This window comes from Thunnus thynnus, chromosome 23, assembly GCF_963924715.1.
Source record: "Thunnus thynnus chromosome 23, fThuThy2.1, whole genome shotgun sequence".
Taxonomy (NCBI): domain Eukaryota; kingdom Metazoa; phylum Chordata; class Actinopteri; order Scombriformes; family Scombridae; genus Thunnus; species Thunnus thynnus.
Genome location: NC_089539.1, coordinates 14023401 through 14045083, shown reverse-complemented (window position 1 = coordinate 14045083; position 21683 = coordinate 14023401). Strand labels below are relative to the sequence as shown.

Sequence of the window (21683 nt, the reverse complement as noted above, 5' to 3'; positions counted from 1 at the left end):
TATGTGTGTGTGTGTCTGTAAGCATCCAGCAGTTGTCAGTTTCAGGAAGTGCAGATGGGATCAAAGAGACTCTCGGCTTCTCAATGTCAAGTGTGTGTGTGCGAATGTGTGAGAGAGAGAGAGAGGAGGAACTGTCAGTCAAGCTGTCAGGTGAACAGTTGATTAATGAGGCGCTGGAAATGTTTTACTGTATGAACACACACACACACACACACACACACTCATGCACACAGTCTCTGCGGTAGTGTAAATGTGTGTTTCTCACCTGCAGTGGAGTCAAAGGTTACATACCAATCAGACTTTCTTTTACTTTTCTTTTTTCTTTGGTGGCAGGTTGTCAATCGCTTGGTTTCCTTTCTCTCCGGCGAAAGAAAGAATAAGGGAACAGAAAAAAAGGGAGAATTAATTTTTGTAATTTTACCACCCAAGTTCACTCATAACACTACATTACATAAGCTTTCCATCTCTCTCTCTCACTCTCTCTCTTCCCCCTCAATTCCTCATTTGTTATTTCTGTCCTGCTTAACCTTTTGTTCCATCCATTTTTTAATGAAGACCACGAAGTTGACATAACGCCTTATCTTTGTCTGTGATCTTCCTGCACACACACACACACACACACACACACACACACTCTCCCATATACACTTTGTGGGCTTATAGGGAAATAGTGAGTTCTTCAGTCATCTCTGTTGAGTTTGTGTTTTAACAGAAAATGAATCTGTTCCCAAATCACCGTGAGAGGAAACAGGAGGGGGGGAGATAAAGAGATGGAGGTACAGTAGAGAGTGTGTATTTGGGGTTAAAGTTAGTTTAGCTTAGGTGGAAAGTTCATATTTGACAACGCATCGCCTCTCAGCCTTCTTCATGGGTTGCATATTTCCAGATAGAATCACATTAGACACCTTTTACAAGAAACTGCCTGTTATATTGAAGACAGTGTGGTAGGCAGGGATTCGTATGTTTGTTTTTTAAGAGAAAATCAGGGAGGACTGCAATGTAAATAAGGTTTTTATTCACATTACATCGAAGTTTTATAATGTTTTTCTTTATCTTCAGTAAAATTTACATGCGTGTTTTGTATATGTATGTAATAAGCAGGAAGCACTTTGCACTTGGAAATAGTCAAAAGGGATTCAAGTATTCTGCATTTACAGTCGAATGATGCAAGCAAAAGTATGGGTTATAAGATTGTGATTGTCTTCTTACATTATTAACTTTTAATTAATTTTGATGTCTCATTTTGATTGATAAAAAGCTCATAAATCATCTAAATCATCGTTATTTGTTGCTGTTACAATGAAAGCTCAGTTCTTTGATATTATCTGTAGATTTTAGCTTCACAGATATATTAGTAACTTCATATACTCAATGTTGGTTGATGAGTAACAAGAAATTGCAGAATAGAAAATGAATGTTTAATGTTTCTTAATACAGGCATGCTCATACTGCTTCATCTTTTCAAGTTTTATAGGCTGTGATTTCATATATTTGAATAGTTTTATGTAATGTCAGTGTTTATTTTTCAACTGTAAAATGAATGTTATATTTTTATGTTATATTAAACAAATATTGGTCCTTTAATTGTTGTCGAAACAAAAAAAATGACAAATATCAACATCGACACACACTGGTAAACAGGTGAATTACGTATCAAAACAACACTGTTTATTAATGTTTCCCTCCTTTTCTCTCTGCAGATAGAGAATCTCCAGGATCAGCTGAGGGATAAAGAAAAACAGCTCAGTGGTCTGAAAGATAGAGTCAAGTCTTTACAGACAGATACCTCAAACACCGACACAGCACTGGGAACACTGGAGGAGGCTCTGGCTGAGAAGGTACACACACAAACACACACAGACACACGTTGCTGGTCAACCTTAGGTCAACTGCCGAGCAAGGTTACATTAATAAAAACCATTATGAGCAAAACCACCGACCACCCACATAATGACCAGATGACTCTGGATAATGGGAAATGAACCAATAATCACATTGGCTGTTTCATTATTGAATCACTGACAGCCTGTGTTCATAAAAGATCAGGAACCGTCCAGCACATTGCCACATGGCTCGGTCTTCAACCGAAACAACAAACGCACGATCGCTGCCTGGGTCTGAACATTCAGATGCCGTAGCCACAAAAGTCCTGAACCACCTGAGCATGAGACTCGAACTCGCAACCGTCTTCTGTGTGATCTATGAGTCTTCCATCTTCGCTCCAAGTGAGGACTCGACCCTGATTCTGGGAAACGAACCAATGACACTTACACCAGCAGACCACTTTAAAGTGTTTGATGAAAATATATTTTTGTACTGTTAGGCGCGATTGTGTTACCGACCCAATCTCCTTCGCACTTGCACACGCGCACACATGCACACACACAGGAAACACGGCTATTAATTGTCCAGTGACTAATATTCAGGGTGTCAGCTAGATGTGTGAGTGTTGGCAGGCAGAGGTGGCCGACGACTTCTACTTCAACCAGAAGACTTTCTCAAACTTTTTTCCTCCCATTTTCATTGTTTTAGCATTCTTTCTTCCTTTCTATCCTTCTCTTGCTTTCCTACTTTTCTCTGTTACACACACACATGTTGTTTTGCACTGTGTTGTTTCAAAGCAGATCAGAAATACGTTACCTCAACTTTAAGTGCTTTTATCCTTTTTCATTCTTTAATTTTATGCATTGTATCTTGTTTGTGTTTCATGCTATTTATATATATATATATATTGCTGTCTGCTCCATTGAATATCTGTCTTCTCCATGTTATTATATTTTTGCAAGTATATTTTTCCAGTATGGTAATATTGATTGTGACACAAAACATGAAAAAAAATCAAATAAATTTGCTCGATATTAGTCATGCAGATATTTGTTGTAGGTCAGCAACACAAACACTCACTCTCACATATATACACACATTTATTTCTTCTATACTTGTGATGACCATCATTGACAAAATGTGTCCCCGAGCTCCTAACTTTAACCATCACAACTACATGCCCAACACCAACCTTAACCTAAAACTTACTAAAGTCTAATCAGAGCTGAAAAGACTGATCGTTTGATTGATTGGTTCACTGATGACACGTTATTCAACAGCTTTTTTGGTCATTAATTAATAATTTAAGTAGTTTTTTTAAGAAAAAATGCAAAGTATTCTCTGGTTGCAGCATCTCATATTTGAGGATTTGCTCCTTTCCTCAGTTTTATATGATTGTAAATTGAATATTTTTGGGTTTGAAGTGTTGATTTGACAAAATAAGCAACATTTGCCTTGGGCCCTGAGAAATTGCGAAGGGCATTTTTTAATGTTTTATAGGCCAAACGATTAATTAATGAGGGAAAATAATTGGTAGATTAATCGTTATTGAAAATAATTGTTAGTTGCAGCCCTCATTCTTACCTTTAACCCTGAAACAGCCCTTTGAAGAAGTCGAGAAAGCCAAAAAATTTCCTCACTCTTGAGGTGAGTCAAATCGGTCCTCTCAAAGATAGAAGAACACAGGCGCACACACACAGGACAGCCAATATACTCTTTGGGCTTTGTGCGCTGCTCTTGTGTGTGTGAACTTTTGTACTCGTGCTTGAACTAGCCGCTGTGTTGTTCTATAGCTGGAGAGTGTCTATAGTGTTTTAGTGGTTGTGAATATTAAATCTTGTGCCAGAACGTATTACGTGTCTAAAATCGCCGTTGGCTGTTAGATCCTGTCAGAGCTGCCATGTACATTAAGTTTAATGCGACTGTTATTAGTATAGAAACTTGATATTGAGTGACTGTGAATGACTGTTGGAGTGTATGTGGTGATTTTATTCTCCCTCTGCTTCTCTTTTCCTTCTACCTTGCCTACCTTTCCCTCTCCTCTCCCTTCTTCTGTCCTCCTCACTCCCATCCCCTCTTTTCCTACTTGGCCTTCCCTCCGTCCAGGAGCGCATCATCGAGCGGTTGAAGGATCAGCGGGAGAGGGAGGAAAGAGAAAAGGGGGAGGAGATGGAGACCAGCAAGAAGGAGCTGAAGGAGTTGAGGGAGAAAGTCTCCCAGCTGCAGACTGACCTCGCTGACCGTGAGGTAGATGACACACACATACAAACACACATCCATCTGTGCTGTAAGTCAGAAAAACGCACTCTCTCTCCTCTCTCTCTCCATGTCCCTATTGAGGAAACGTGATTGATCTATCGCTGCAGAATCGACCTTGGATCCTCCCAAGGTCTTTGCATTGAAGGACAACAATGATAAAACAATCACGTTTCCCTAACAACAATATGCAAGACCCACAACCAATGAAAGCAGAGTTTGGAGCACAATTCTTCCTGTTGTGACCCTTGTGATTCATATAAAAACACCAAAGCTGAGGCAATGAGGGAGAGATGGAGGATGACAAAGCATTTTTGCAAACTGTCTCCTCTTAATTCACCCTGCAGCAGTTGGACAGCACAGTTGAAACTTAACCATTAACCACTAATTTCCTCAGGAAGCATAAGCAGGTATACACCCAGTGTTTAGAAATCATTCTTCTTTATTATAACAGTGTTCATAAAATTAAAAAAAAATAGTGGTAACTCCACATCCTGCTGTACAGTCAGGGCCAGATGTCAAACCACAACCAAAATGACCACCGAGATGGCGCAAGAACAAAGAAAGAAATGAAGAAACGGATGTTAGTAGGGCTCAACAATATCACAATTTATAATAAATATCTACTTCCTGACAATAGCTATAACAACCAATTACATCCAGTCAGAAGTTTTGTCAACCAACCAGCTAGTGTCTTTATCTTGATATAGATTTTAGTTCATATGGTCCAGTCCTAGATGTTAGCCCACTGTGTGATTGGTTGAAATTCACATTTTCTGTTTTGTTCAGTGCCAAGATGGACAATAATTGCATGCATGCAAATTAACACATCAAAGCACACCTGCAAAGACACATTACATACACGAATGTTTCATATATAAGGACACATGTTAACACACACATGGCATATGTATGTCATTTGTTGTGTTGAGGCAAAAAAAATATAGTATGTTGTGGCATGAATTTTATCCTATAAAAGGTCTTAAAGTAATAGTTGGACATTTTGGAGGATAAAATACGTTTATTTGCTGCTGTCATGTCTCTAGCGAAATATAAAGCTCCTTTACCAGCAGGCGGTCCCTGTAAAACCACAAATTGATGTTTTTATATTTGGGTTTTGTATGGAATAAACAAGATACATCATGTTAATAACTGAGCTTTAGAGGCACTGCGAGACAGATGTTTTTAAACCTTTGGACCGAGCCAGGATAGCCGCTTCCAGCCTTTATGCTAAGCTAGGCTAACCGCCGGCTGGCTGAAGCTTCATATTTACAGTACAGACATGGGAGTGGTATTGATTTCCTCATTTAACTCTCGGCAAGAAAAAGAGAATATGTGTAAAAGTAAAACTATTCCTATTCCTATTGAAACTATTCATTTAAAGGGGAAATACACCCTAAAATCAAACGCACATGTTGTAGTAAAAAGTGCTTTTTGCTTTTTCTTACATGGACTGTTCTGCTAATTTTAGTGATTGTGGGGTCATAAAACCTGTTACTGTCCCATTATATAATTTCAGAAATACATGGGAAAACTTGTGGAGAAAACACGCATTCCTCTCTACACTGCTAAATGCAGATTTGGGGTTTGTCTGACAACAGCAATATATATACGTACCTAAATATAATCAGAGTAAGCAGCAAGGTTTCACTGACCAAAGCCCGGCCAAACATGATGATCTGTAGTCTGGAGTTGGTATTGTCAGTCAAGGGTAAAATTACATGTCTGAGTGTCTCTTCTGTGCCTGTCGGTTTCTGTTTCACTGCCCCTACCAAAAGAGGAAAAGACCAGAAAGGAAAGGGAGAGAGACTTCACGGATGGAGGGATTGAGCTGGAAGAGTGAGAAAAGAGACAGGTCATGGGAAAAAGTTTTGAAGAACAAGGGATGGAGTCAATCTCCCAACTTTGGAGGAATGATAATTCCAGTTTATGACAGTTTATGACTTGGATTTTATGACTGATAATAATTCATATCAGTTATAATATACAATTATACATTTGTTATCAATTATGATAATACATAATTACTCTGCTGGGGATGCAGCAACATCGCTATAAAAGAGCCTCAATGGGACAAGAAAAAGGAGTAGTCAGATGATGCGGCAGGTTTTAAACATACTTGCAGGTTAACCAATTTATTGGATGAGAAAACAAAAATGAATGTGAAATTATCACCCAAACTGTGTTGTAAACCAGTAAAATCCATCACAATTTACAGTTCAATCTCCCGGTTCAAGTTACAGCAGTTAAGGGATTAAGGGGTGAAGGGAATATTACCAACATTTTGGGTGTGTTCATTTTCAGTTTAATCTCAAAATTAAATGGTTTGGATGAAACTATTACAAGATTAAACTTTTGGCTTGTTTACAACTTCTAATCTCTCGATCACAATCACAATGTTACCATAACTGATAGAAATGATTGCCAAAACTGTGAAATGGAATTATTCTATAACGGCGGTTGGTGACAATACTGTTGATATACCCATGAGTATTGCACTAAACCCCCATCTGCTTCAGCTGAGCTGCTCAGTATCCAGCGGTAAGAAGCTGTGGTTTTGACTTCTGTCTGTATCACTCATTGTCTCTCTCTTTGTCCCCCCTTTTTACCCTCCAGACATCTGTGTTGGATCTGAAAGAGAAGGCTTCCTCTCTGGCCTCCTCGGCTCTGAAGAAGGACAACAGGCTGAAGAGTCTGGAGATCAGCCTGGAGCAAAAGAGAGAGGAGTGTGTCAAACTGGATAACCAGCTAAAGAAGGTTAGCTGTAACATAACATCAAACGAGATGCTGATGATGACTAGGTTAGGAAAGCAGCCACCTAATGAACACCCAGTTTTAGCTGAAAGTGAAAATACCAAAAATGTAATAATAACGATGTGTTAATGGGATTATAAAAGCATGAACATTACATCCTTACACAGATGGATGTAGAGGTTGTATTAATTGTCCAAATTTAACACCCAGCTCCGGCTACATTTGGATGAAGACAGGTGGACTAAAACGTTTCCAAAAACAGTTTTGTGGCCTAATGTTGGCCGTGATGGACAGACACAGTTTAGCCAACAAAACAACATCCATTAAATGAATCTCATTGGTGAGGAAAATACATACAGCGCCCGCTTTTTAAACAAAAAAGACAATTGCACAGAAATAGAGGGTTTAAACTAAAAAACTTCTCACGTCTTTCTCCCCTTTCTTGTTTTCCTTTAACTGTTTTCCAAGAGGTGTGTGTGTGTGTGTGTGTGTGTGCGTGCGCGCGTGTGTGTGTGTGTGTTTGCATATCACATATTCTCTCCCACACAGCAGCCCATAAAATGGTGTGTGTGTGACGGCTTGCTGACAGCCTTACAGTCATTTTCACAGAGTGGAGAAGACAGCACCACCACCACACCCTGAATGTGCATGTAGGTCTGTGTGTGTGTGTGTGTGTGTGTGTGTGTGTATGTATGTGTGTGTACGTATGTGGCAGAGAGAGAGAGAGAGAGAGAGAGAGATAGAGAGAGAGAGAGAGAGAATGTATGGAGGTGTCATTGGAGCTCTGGTGTTTCTCTCATTAGAGTATATTTCTTAGTCTCTTTCTGTTACCATGGATGGAAGAAAGAGTGAAAACTCGTGTGTCTGTGTGTGTGCGACTTGATTGACATTCTGCATGTGACACTGTGTGTGATGTTTTTTTCCTAGTCTTATTTGTCTTTCTCTCTCTCCCTCTTCCCTCCACCCAGATGTTCTTATTATATCGTCAGACACCCAAACATTTTCTCTCCACATAAAGACCTGTAAAAACTGTTGTGCACTTCCAAAACTAATACGGTTTATGTATTGTGGGACCAAGGCGTGTGCACACACACACAAAGTCAATCTGTCCCAAGAGCAACATTTGCTTCTGGGAAACACACACAGCTGTTCTAACCTCTAAGCTGGTTATAACTCCTTTTTTTTTTCTTTGTTTTATTTCATTTCTTTCTTTTTCTCGTTTTATGCATCTTCTGCATAGCTGAGCAGAGCAGCAGAAAGAGGAACGACACTCCCAACTCAGTTTACCTTTTTACTTTCCTCACCTTTTCATGATCATGCTAATCTTATCATAAATCAACATTATGTGTGTGTGTGTGTGTGTGTGTGTGTGTTTTCGTGTGTGTGTGTGAAAAGCAACCCAAACTCAAGACATCATTAGTGAGCCAAACCACAATGCTTACAGTTATTAATAACATACCTTAATTATTAATAACATACCTTCACACATTTATAACACAGCAGCATTCATACCATACTGTGGTTTATGGCTTATTGTTTATTTTGTTTATTTGATAGCAATAATAGAGAAGTGAGAGGAAACTAAGGTGGAGGGAGATGCAACAAACAGCGATGTTGCAGTTCATGGTGTCCAGATTTTGTAAGGAGAAGTTCAAACTCATTATCACCATCATGTTTTGTCCCCAAATGTATTGAGTTCCTCACACATTGTTCTATATTAAAGTCATTCATGTTTAATAAAACTTAGTTTGTTAGATTTTTTCCAGGCTTGTTGTTGCTTCACCCAATTAACTTTGATTTTTATCACAACTGATCAGGCTGCATCATGTCTTTACTGTTTCTCAAACACTGTGCATACTTGACCTGAGGTGCTACTGTAAAAGCAATATCTCGAGTGTCTTGTATTCAGTACAAAAGCATATAAATCCTTTTGCTGGTCTCAGAATGATGGTATTTGAATGTAATTTTATCTTGTTTATCTTTTTCATGCCAGTTATACTCTTAAACAGTCTAAAAAGCCATGTGTCAGTTTCATCAAATCCATCCAACCCGTCCTTAACACACATATTGTTATTGGCACGTGCTTTTTAGTTAGACCTTATCGTTTCCATCAAATGGTGGTCACCTCATTTTGGAAGCTAACCCTCAGTTTATTTATAATAATTAATTTCTGTTCCAGGCTCAGAGTGCAGCTACGGAGTCCTTGGCCAACGCTGAACTCTCCGAACGCATCTCCTGCCTGGAGCAGGAAGTGGCCCAGCACAAAGAGGATGCTGGGAAGGCCCAATCTGAGGTGGAACGACTTCTGGAGATCCTGAGGGAGATGGAGAATGAGAAGAACGACAAGGAGAAAAAGATCCACGAACTGGAGAGGTGAGAGAGGAGGATACATGAGATGCATGAACAGAGAGGGGGATGTTTTGAATTGAAAAGAAAAATCCTTACTCTAGTTGAAAAGGAAAACAGAATTTCTAAAAAAAAATTCATGCATGTCTTCCCTTCCTCTATTAATCTAAATCAGTAGGAAACACCTGTGACTGTCTTTACTTGTTGAAATAATCATTTAATGTAAAATTAGACTCCACTTTGTTGTCCATTTTCCATTCAGTTTCAGGCTACATATTGTTGGAGTCTATGGTAATCAGTAGTTTTCCACTTTTCCCTCCTCTTCCTCTCCCTTCTTTCTTCCCCTTTTCTCTCTTTATTTTGGCTTTATTTCATCCGTCATCCCTTGTCTCTTCCTATTTTGGTCATCATACCTTATCCACATGTGTGTATGCATAAAAACTGTATACATTCATGTGATTCTGTATCTGTGTGAGTGCATTCATGATTGTTTGCTGTGTGTGTGTGTGTGTGTGTGTGTGTGTGCGTGCGCATCCATCACACCCCAGAAATCCTTCTGCCTCTCATCTGTGGCGTTCTCAGCAGTCGCGAAATCAAGCCCCTCCCCCCGCTGCCTCTCAGCAGCCAATGGGGGGGATGGTGTGGGACTACCTGGGCACGTGAGTGGCTGGAGTCCCTGTCAGTCAATTAGACCATTGCACGACAAACCTCACTTTGCTTGTCATGGGACGGGATATGAGAGCACTTTATAAAAGCAATTACTCCCATGTGGAAAGGTTCTATGAAATGAAATACTTCCTTATTGCAAAAATCTGCTTCAATGGTTCCAGTTGGGATTGAACCTCTGATCGCCACATGATGCAGATTGTGATTTAAGATGATCAGAGGTTACTCCATTGAGATTAAAATGTCGTCTGACAGTATGCGACATGTCAAATTCACAAGATAGTTTCACTAATACAGTCATTCATTATGTGTTACATCTTCAATGATGACATAATGATCTGTGGTTATTTAAGGTATAATTCATTGAAATACAAAAAATTATTTAGAGCTGAGACTTGGACGATTTATTGATTAGTCAATAGACAAAAAAAATATTGACAATGGCTGAATTTTTCTAGCAAAAGTATCAAATATTTACTGCTTTCAGCCTCTTAAATGTGAGAATGTTTTGCTTTTCTTTATCATATACAACTTTATCATATACAATAATAAACTGAATATCTTTGAAATTTGGACTGTTAAGATAAAACATGTAATTTATGTATCTCACTTTGGGCTCTGGGAAATTATGATGGACATGTTTCACCATTTTCGGACATTTTATAGACTAAACAATTCAATGATTCATCACTAATTGTCAGATTAAGCTGGGTGCTAATTAAAATAATCATTAATTGCAGCCCTAAAATCCCCTTTTTTTTCTTGTAGCGTGTCACATTAAAAGAAACTAACAAGACACATAAATGTGACTTCAAGATGTTTCACGTGTTCGCAAGCCTGTTCCACATGGGACAAAGCTGAGTATGTTCACTAATAATCACCATAAAAGAGTTGCAGCATTGACTCATGTTGTTAAAGTACAACATATTTGGTCTTCTTCTTGGATTGAGAAGAAAAAAAAAAATGCTAAAGTGCAGTTACTGGAGCGAGTTGTACTGGTACACATCTGTGGCAGCAGCAGAAGTTCTGTCGTCTGTTATACCGTGGCGTGACAGGCAAAACTGCTCCCAAAAGTTTGTAAAATGAGGGCACAGTTTGGCACCAGAGTCTCGGCTATACAGCCTGAAACTCTTTGAGCCTCTGTTCCTGTCAGTGATGCAACTCTTTCATTTAGTGGCTCTGTTTTCAAGCTTCACTTTTGTTTTACTTTCAGTCGAGGATGCTTGACTTGCAGAGTTTAACTCACTCTTTTTCTTTTATTAGGAGTCTGGACAGTTCACTCTGTTTTTTTTATAAAAAAAAAATCTTTTTGATAACAGGAATGATTTGTCTGTTTCTAACTACTTTTTTACCTGTCTTTTGTAATTTTGGATCAACCTGTCTGTCTCTCTTTGCTGTCTGTCTATCTACTGTATATCTACCTCATTAGCTAGTCTTAATCTTACTATCTGCCCTTTCCTTTCTGTCTGTATCTGATTACCTGTATGCCTGCAGCCTCTGCCTGCCTGCCTGCCTCTCTGTGTGTCTCCCTGAATGTTTGTTTCATTCTGTCTGTCTGTTGTCTGTCTGTTCATAGTGTTTCTGTATTAAGAAGGCAAAAGAAAACATGAGCCTCAGGAGATAAAGTTTTTATTTTTCCTGAAACTACTTCTTAAACAGGATCAAGGGTCTTTATCTGATGGCCAACAGACAAATGACATACAAAAAACAATTTGAAGTGTGCAAAGAGGTTGCATTTAGTTCGTTGACCTGCCTAAATAACGGAGAAGCAAGAGTTAAGAGTAAGTCTTCAAGGGTCAGGCGTGTCAGAGCTGTCTGTGGTTATGAAAACTGGTCTGTCTCTGTCTGTATGCTTCTCGACAGCTTTGATTTCTGCACTATCATATGCTGTCTGTCTGCTGTTTCTCTTTCTGTCTCTTTAATCCTCTCTCCAGTTTCTTCCTTGGACTGTCTGTTTGCGTGTTTATCACTTTGACTGTAAGACTAATGGTTGTTAATGATTTTAGGGAGATTTAGTATTTCCTCACGGTGTCTGTCTGGCCAATAGAAATACTAGACTATTAATAATTCATCACTTGCTGACTTCAAACTGGGGGGTTTTAACTCTGTGTATGCGTGTGTGTTATTTAATCTGCCAGTAGCCAACATTGTAATGTAACTTTATAACAATTTAAACCTGCAGGTGGGTTTACATATAGGATTTAGGTTCTTACATTATATGTATTTCAAAGAATTTTAATTCTCCCAGAGGATTACAATAAAATAAAGGCTTCTCTGCGTGCAATATTTAATATCTGACCATAGCGGGCTGCTTGAAAACTGGAAAGGTATCAAATTTAAGTATCAGATTTAAGTATTTCAAAGAATTTCAATTCTCCCAGTGGATTACTATAAAATAAAGGCTTCTCTGCATGCGATATTTAATATCTGACCATAGCGGGCTGCTTGAAAACTGGAACGGTGTCAGATTTAAGGTTAACACAGAATATTTGAGAACAGTATCCTATAATATTTAAGATTAAGTGGATTTTTATAAGGAAATGTCACTTTCCTTTTGTACACTGCCACACACATTACTTTGAAGTAAGTATGTAGGGGTTATATTGGAGCGTGTAAGGATATGTGATACTGTGAACACACACATAGCGTTTTCATTTAGCTGTTATATATATGACGAGGGAAGCTATCCATGTCTAACCTAAGGCTGTGGTTAAGCATTAGCATGATAAAACACAGCCATGAAAAGGACTGAATTGACAGCTGGCTAAGCTCGCCTCCCTTAGTTACTGTTACTGTGTCTGTCAAGCTTTCCTTCCCATAAAATGATAATGGTGGTTTTTAAATAATGGGTCCTTGACATCAGACAGAAGTAGATCAAAGCATGGTCACTGGCAGATTTTGCAAGGTGTAGCTAGCTAGCTAATTAAGCTAACATTAGCTCCATAAGTTGGTTGAAAAAGTGTCTCTTGCTGACTTTTTTAATCTTTCCAACTCCTGTTTTAAAACAAGAATATCGTAAAAGGGGTTTAAATATGTAAGTACTTGATGGAAGGAAAACATAAGATCCGACTTATTTCATTTGAACATAACTCTATTTGGCTGCGTAGCCGAAATCCTTGTCCACATTTTAACAAAACAGTATGTTTTCTCTTTTAACATTACAAGATACGTTTTTTAGGATGAGGACTAACCAATGTGATTGGCAAATGTAACACTTTCTCTGGTAATGACTTTGACTGGAGTTACTGGAGTGTAAACTTCCTCAAATCCAATAAAGGGCAGCTAACTCAAAAGTCTAATAGTATTTAGGACCAGCTTTCACACAGTGGACCAACACTACACAGTGGAAGGGCAAGTTACGAACGGGGCTGTTTTTTAAATGTTGTGTCGGTCAGACTACAGAATTTGAAACCTTGTTACTTGATGAATCATATGCTCCTTGGCTTAGAGTTACGACTGAGAGCAGGTAAACACGCAGTTTAATAAATTCCTTCCACTTTTTTCCTCGTGTTTTGAATTTGGAAAGGCATAAAAACCCCCAAAACATAGAAACGCCACGCTCCAAACTCTTGTGGAGAAACCCAAAACTTTACAGGCCTCCACGCCTAGTAACGGTTGCTAAGCTATGACTGGAGAATCGGTCAGAACAGTCAATTGGTACGATTTTTTATTTTCCTCTTCTTACTCCCTCTTCAAGAACTTCAGGCAAGGCACCATAAATCATTTTAAACCAAACAACTGATTGTTCACGGATGTCAGTATTTGTTACTGTATAAAAGTTAAGCAGAGTAATGAGGAAACCTTACCCGGATTTTAACGAAGGACGAAACATTCACTGTTTAAGATTGTAATAGTCAGTAAATTGACTGTTTCTGAAGCCGCAAGTACTGACCCTGTAATATAAAGTGTACTAATACTGAGTACATCCCAGGGCTACCTAACCATGCTGTGAATTATAAGAGCCCCGAGCAAACAGGTACAGCATCAGTGGACGATACAATTGCCTGTGGCCAACTCTTAGCTTGGCACCAAGGCTAACCCTCGGCTATATGAGTGAGCAGGGGGAACATTACTAATGAAAAGATCAGATGTGGGTTAAACAAGGGTAAAAATCAACCCTTCTTCTTTCTCCTCTAGTGTAAATCCAGCTGTATGGTACCGGGTTATTTATTTCAGTAACTAGGATGGTAATTGGAGCAGACTGAGTGACTTCACACTGAGGGGAAATGGAGCTGAAAATCTGCCCTGATGGCCAAAATAAAGGATTTGGACGGAAGAGTGGAAAACAGAGTGAGGGAAAGAAAGAGGAAAAGCGAAAGGAAGGAGGTGGTGGAGGGAGAAAAACAGTGTGAAAGAAAAGAAAAAAGGGGTGGAGATTTACAGAAAGAAAGACAGAAAAGTACAAACATGGTGAGGAGAGGGAAATAGAAAACACAACTGATAGAGAGGACTGAAAAGGGAAGAAAACAGAGAGAGAAAGGAAGGAGGCTTGGAGAGATGTAGAGTATAAACCTGAGTAATGGGAAATTAGAGAAGTTTATTGCGTGTTATATTGTTCTGTAATGGACAATTTGTCTCTGGCACGCTGTCATTAGCGTGCGTTCCCAGGCATAAACTCACCCTTGAGTTTGGGCTTTGCCAGTTAAACTGAACATATGAGGAGGGTTTGAGAGGAATACTATTTGGGGTCAACCCATTCAGGAAGTAATTTTATTTTATTTTTTTTCAAACTTCATATCTTAGCAATTACATCTGCCATTCGGTGGAGAATTCTCCACAATTCCACAAACTTTTCAAGTGTCCCCAGCGGGAAGCGAAATATGCCGAGGAAGAAATAAAGCATAGTGAGCATGCTTTCAGCTCGTGCTTTGATTGGTGAATTGCTCACTTTCGTTTTGTCTGTTTGTCTGCCCTTTAAATGTCTGTAGGGGGTCATGTGAGGTAACCTTCATTACTGTAATGAAAAGAAGATTGCTTGCGTTTAACCTGTCTGTCTATGTGACTGTCTGCCTGCCTCGCTGTTTGCTTGGTCATGCCTGTCTCCCTGTTTATGTGTCTGCCTGCAGAGTCTCTATAGTTAATTATGTCTCTCTGTCTGTCTCACTGTCATTTCCTCTGTCTCTCATCTCCTTTTCTGTTCTTTGAAGAGTGATCAAGCTGGCTAACCTAGCGCTCAACTCCTGTCTCCCCTCTCACCTTTCCCTGTCCTTCTCTGTCTCTCTTTCCCTTTCTTTCATCTTTACTATGCAACACTGTCTCCTGCTCTACCCAGTTTTGCCTCAAGGTTAGTACCGCACGCCTATTTTTTTCCTCTTCTGTCACTGTCTCTCTCATTCTCATCGAGCTCTCCTTCATTGTCATACCTCTTGTCCTTGCAGAGAGACACCCTCATCTCCTTCACTCTGTCATAAACTCTGTTTTTTAATCATTCGCATCATGTCTCTCTCGTCTTTGAAGGAGACACCTTGACTTTCACTCTGCTCTCTCTCTCTCTCTGTCACATCGCTGCTTCTTTGAAGAGGAAACAATAATGTTTCCTTCTTTCACCCACCATTATAACATCCCGCTAGTCTCTTCATGATACCAGCATTTGAACTTTCATAGTAGCATGACGTTTAATCGTTTCAAATTTGAGGCTACCACAGCAAATAAAAGAAAAATGTTCAAGCAATGTATCGCCGTTATTAACTTGGACAGCTGTGAACTTTTGCTCGGAGATCTTCTTACTTCTGCTGGGGTTTTTTTGTCTTTGTGGCTGTTTTAGTGAAATCATTCCATATTTTGTTCCTGTCACTACTTTTGTTAAGCACTCAAGATGGCCTGGGATTCAGCTCAAGTTGTAGTGAACTTTTTTTTTTTTTTTTTACATTGTTCCTGGAACTTCCTGCTGTTCAACCCAGATGCTGTAATCTTTACAATATTTTTAAACTTTTATTGAATAGTTTAAAGGAGTAGTTTTGACATGATTTACTTTATTGCTGAGCATTAGATGAGATGATCGATAATACACTGATGTCTGTCTATTCAATGAGAAGCTGGAGCCAGGAGACGGTTAGCTTAGCTTAGCATGAAGACTGGAAACATGGGAAAGCACCCCTAAAGCTCACATTATATCCTGTTGTTGTCATCATGAGGTTGGGATCAAGAAGCCACATAATTGCATGTTCAACTGCAATATGTTTTTTTTTTTACACTTCGGTCTTTGTACGGTTTAAACAAATGATATGTAACGTGTTACTTATGAGCTTTAGCTTTAACAGCAAGGCTAGTTGTTTCCTCATGTGCTCATAACTTTATGCTAAGTTAAGCTAACCAGACAGGTGGACAGATATGAGAGTTTTATAGATCTTCTCATCTAACTCCTGGCAAGAAAGCAAATAAGCACATTTCCATAAAATGCCCAACTGTTCCTTTTAAGTTTGATCACATAGTACTGTCCTTATTCCAAGGTTGAAAAAGTCAAACTCTTGTTTTTCTTTGTTTTTTTCACTTATAAATATTCCTATTTGTACTCAGGGGGTGAGGCAGTAATGAGATTTCAGCATGCAAAACCAAATGTCTGAATTTGGTCATTTCTAACAGACATATCACAGTCATATTGAAATTTCTCTGACCTCCACATTGTGATCGACCACATAATAACCACTTCTTCCTTCTGTTTCCTGCATAAATCTGGTGGTCTGAGTGTTTTGCTCTGCTGTAAAGGTCTCCCCCCACTGCCAGCTCATTCTTTCTTTTTTAACTTGTACAGCCACTGTTCCCGCTGCCGTCTTGTCAGCTTTTTCATCACTGTTGTTCTGGTGTTTTTGATTCAACTCTAGAGAGAAAGAAAAAAAAAAAAAAACAAAAGAAAAAAGTTAGTATTGCTTTTCTGTCTGGTAGGCGACAGAAGACTTCTTTTTTCTTCTGTCCTTTTTTGTGTTTTTGTTTTTTTTCTATTTTTCTCGTCTTGTCTTTTTTCTGGTTGTTTTGATCTTGAGCTAAGGAACTCCTCATCCACTGCCAAAAGTCTGACATCCATGTTTCTGTAGCTTAAAAAGGAATTGCATCGTCTCTTTATATGTGTGTGTGTGTGTGTGTGTGTGTGTGTGTGTGTGTGTGTGTGTTGGTGTGTGTGTGAGATTCCTTTGAGGTCCTGTATGACTCTGAGCATCAAGGTGGTGCAGGGATTTGTCAGCTAATGGGTGACAACAACACACACACACGCTATCACAGACCCATGCATATTTTTTTGGCGTGTGTGTGTGTGTGTGTGTGTATCTTCCACACACACACACAAACACATGCAAGAAGGAATTTGCCAGCTAATAGGTGACAACACTAGTGGGGATGACTGCTGAGATTTATCTAATTAAAATACCTGCAAACACACGATTTAAAAGACTGAGAGTAATGAAAATATTTTTAGAAAATGTACAAATCTTCAGTGCAGCGCTCACATTATAAATTATTCTGTCTTATCTAATTATACTCTGCTTTGTTGTAGTGACATATGTAAGGAACGCTACTGTATTTCACTGCATGAATGTATTTCATGTATACAGTTAAAAGGCAGCATTGAGACATTGAGCTGACTTGTGCTGTTGACTCATCTACAATATAATCCAGAGTTCAGATCAAAATATGAATATAAGGCTGAGGAACGGAGCGTCGGCATTTAATTTAGTTACTTCACCGTTCTCCATATTAAACAAAGACACTGCCAACATCAACTCCAACTCTCTGTCACATGCTTATACTATTACTATTATCTAAACACTTTCAAATTAGCTGTATGGCTAGTTCTGAAGTGTGGATATATCCTGTAAATATGATTTATTTTCATAAGGATGGATGCAATTTAAAAAGACATTTTACTTACTGCGGTAGTATCACAGTATTTTTTTTTTTTTTTTTTTTTTACAGCTTGTTTCCTGTAACACACTGTGTGGCAGTTACTGAGGCTCATATGCAGTCTAAGTTGCCTTACCTCCTTATTTACTCTATTATTATTTTCTTCTCTACCTGAGGGGATTGTTCTACAGTCATTTAACAAACCACAAAATAAGTATTTCTTTAACTCCTCAAAAATGTCCCCCTTCCACTTTAAGTTTTTCTTCTGCACTAACAGTGAGCAAGGCTTAACTATTATGTTTTTGATCATTTCTTCCTTTTTATGTTTTATAGTTTTTTTTATGGGCTTAATAAACCAAACCAATATTTCCTGTATTTTCAAAGGAAATACTGAATTCCAAACGGTTAAAAGGAAATCCTTGATGTTAATGTTGGGTGAACTATGTGCAGTAAACATACATGAGGCCCCCGAGCATTTCTGATCAAATATTTATACAGGACTCCAAATGTAATATTAATATTACCTTAATGTGGGTCCCTGAATAGCTGCCACATGCTAATGAGGGAGCTTTAAAAGTTTTTATTTTGTAGAGTTTGGGGTTTACTAAAGTTTATGTGTGTGTGTGCGTGTGCGTGTGTGTGTGTGTGTATACTTTCGGGAATACATTTCAGACCAGTTAATTGGGGACGGTTTGTCCAATTGGGGACAAAAGCCATGTCCCCAATTGGGAAAATGCTGATTTTTGGATCAGTGGTTAAGGTTAGGGTAAGGGTTGGGCAAGAAGTGGTTATGGTTAGGGTAAGTCTCCAGGAAATGAATGTAAGTCTATGTAATGTCCCCAAAAGTGACCTAGGGCAATGTGTGTGTGTGTTTCCATTTTTGCTGCTCTTTGCCAGAAGTATAGAGTATTTTTTTTATAAATGAACATTTTAAAGGAGGCTTTTGTTTGTGCATTTATAAATATAGAATATTAAATGTGTGTGCGTGAGGATATTTTGGGCAAAATTTAGGAAGTTCAAAGTGCTGTCAGCAAGTTAGTGTGTGTTTACATTAGCACATAATATATGTTTACAGTATGTGCCACCATGTTTGAATGTGTGTATTTCTGTGTGGGTGTTGGAAAATGGACACATGTTGTTATGTGTCGAGTCGCATTCACAACTGTACGTGTGCGCGCAACCCTGTGTGTACTTTAAATATTTGTGTGTGGTCCGATCCAAGACTTCATATAATATAAAGCAGGTTGTGTTCAAAACTGTTCACAGCACCAAGTGTGTGTGTGTGTACGCGTGTGTGTGTGTGTGTGTTTCTCCCACTATGACACAGTTTTGGTAAATTTGTGCATTCATGTGCGCTTATACTCTGTGTCAGTAACTGTATAATTGTGTGTGTGTGTGTGTTGTGTGTGTGTGCGTAGATGTGGTTTCACCACACATTTGTATGCCGTGTTTACAGCGTTGTGGGTAAAGGGAACTCTCCTGTGATTCCGCCTCCTCCAGCGGTTTGCAGCAGTTGTTGAAAGTGATTTCAGAGGGAGAGTGAAGGAATTATTTTACATATTAAAACAGCTTCAAATGGCACAGAGCCTCAGCTGAGCAGAGCCATCGAGTTCACCAGGCAACTTTTGCCCCTTAAAGCGATGCGTGTAATGAAAATGTTTTAGAACACCAAAACATTTTCATTACACGCATTGTTTTAATTAAACATTTGTAAAATCACAACTGCAACTTTTTAAAGCGTATTCATGTCACATCTGTTTAGTTAGTCAGGAGAGAGAGAGAGAGAGAGGAAAATGGAGAAATGGAAAAAAAAGGACTGGGCCGCACTGTTGAACGCAGATGTCACGACATTAAAGTTATATAGCTGTATAGAAATGATATTATAGCGGTAATTTATCAAACCCTGAAGGGAAATTCTCCTTTCTCCTGCCTTTTCCACAGCGAGGTCAGACGTCAGGATCAGATAGAGAGCAGCACTCCTCGATCTGGGAGGGATTTTAGTGACTAACTACCTCATAATGAAGTAACTTGTATAAATGAAATAAAGTATCTACACCCACTGGTCCTTACGTCATGAAAAAACACACTTTTAAATCAAAGTCAACATCCCAAAGTTTTTAAAAATATCAAGGTATGTCAGGCTGAATAATGGAGAAACATGCACAAAGATGCAAAAAAAAATCAATATATCCGTTTCATCCACTGAGGCAGCAATACTAAAAGCACTTGACTTTTAATATTTATCTCAATGTAGGCATCTTGTATCTTCAGTAAAGTGCTAGAACAAACACTTTTATCATTTTTATGTGGTAATAATGTGGTAAATTAGTTTTTTTTAATTAAACTTAAAGGAAGAGATTATTTCAACTGATCTGACATATAATGACAAAAGATACAATTATATTGAGTAGAGCTGCAACAGTTAATAAATCAATCAGTTGATGGACAGAAAATTAATCTGCAACTATTTTGGTAAGTGAATGATCTTTTTAGTCATTTTTTAAGAAAATATACCAAATATTGAGTGGTTGCAGCTTCTCAAACGAGAGAATTTGAAGCTTCTCTGTATCATATGTGATAGTAAACTGAATATCTTTGGATTTTGGGCAAAATCAGTCAAAACAGATGTCTCTTAGAGCATTAAGAAATTATAACAGGCATTTTATATACAAAACTATTAATCAATAAATCGAAAAAAATAATCAGCAGATTAATTGATGATGAAAGTAATTGTTTGTTGCAGCTCTAGTATTGACCAGTAATAATGTAAAAGTGCACGATGAAAATTTGTCATTTTAAATTAAGTTAAATAAGTAATAAATAATAAATGAAATAAATAATAATTAAATAAATTCTTACCTTTTAAGTATTATTCATAGGATATAATATGTGAATTGACAGCTTTCTTTAACATTCTAAACAGCAATCTGGCAAAAAACCTGGTTGTGATTGTTTGATTGCTATTGCAGTAACCTATGATCCATGGTTTAAGGATTGTAGAGGAGTACAACAGAGGAGGAGGAGAGGCGTTCAGGGGAAAGGAAAGCACGGAAGAAGATGGAAGTGACAAGAGAGGGAGAGGAGGGAATTAGCGAGAGGAAAAGGAGAGAAGAAATGGTCTATGGTCTAGTGAAAATATTTTATCCAAAGGAAAGAGCAGTGTTGCATTTGGAGAGGGAGTGGGTTTAGAGGAGAGCGAAGGGAAAGGGGAGCGGTGAGGAGAAATCCACTCGTCCTCCTACGTTGGCTGGATGCAAATAAATTATTGCTTTTAATGCAAATGATAATAGTGCAACATGCAAAAAAAATAAGGGTGTTGGATTGGGTGAGCATTCCAATGAGATGAGAGCGGAGAAGGAGGTACTCGCTGTGGTCTGATGCACGATAGTTACCCATGCAAATGACCTGCGTGCTGAAAAGTGATACAGGCAAACAAGTGAGGTTTTAGCAAAACAAGTGTTTAGCATTAGAAAGAGAAGAAAGAGAGGGAGTGTAAGTGGGAGTGTTGAGTCAATAGGAAACATTGCTAAACTAAAGGTCTATTCCACATGCACTCACACACACACTCACATACATACAGTAAATGTAGCATGAAGGGGGGAAACCTCAGAGAGCTAACCAGATGGTTGGAGCTTCCTGGAAATCCTCCAATAGGAACATTCCTGCCTGTTTATGACCTGTTACATACACACACACATAGTGTATGGTGCAAAATTGATCCCAAATATTGAAATAACTTTATCCCACATTGAGGGTGCAAACTCGAATCAGGACCGAACAAAGGAAACAAAAAAAAAAACAAAACACTAAAATGCATCTGACTCCAGGGTTACTTCATCTACTTTCCTGTTTAACATTTGAACCCAATTTGGATGTAATTCCTGTGCAATATGGTACACATGTAGACCGTTTAAAATGCACACACCAAAACAATACAAGTAAAAGCCAAACATACACACGCAGACACACACACACAGGCACGACTTAACACGCTGATTATTATT

General features: G+C 38.5%; 1 protein-coding gene across 6 annotated transcripts in view; it reads left to right on the top strand.

Moving 5' to 3' along the window:
* LOC137175527 (ELKS/Rab6-interacting/CAST family member 1-like) overlaps positions 1 to 21683 on the top strand; it is a 138714-nt gene that overhangs the window by 45724 nt on the left and 71307 nt on the right. For 4 of the 6 annotated variants that reach the window (XM_067581209.1, XM_067581213.1, XM_067581210.1 and 1 more), the window contains 5 exons: positions 1701 to 1838; positions 3931 to 4071; positions 6697 to 6837; positions 9014 to 9207; positions 9729 to 9839. In XM_067581209.1, coding sequence (XP_067437310.1) covers positions 1701 to 1838; positions 3931 to 4071; positions 6697 to 6837; positions 9014 to 9207; positions 9729 to 9839 — 725 coding nt within the window. The remainder of the gene's footprint in view (positions 1 to 1700; positions 1839 to 3930; positions 4072 to 6696; positions 6838 to 9013; positions 9208 to 9728; positions 9840 to 21683) is intronic. The other 2 variants (XM_067581215.1, XM_067581214.1) reach the window with 1 other exon arrangement.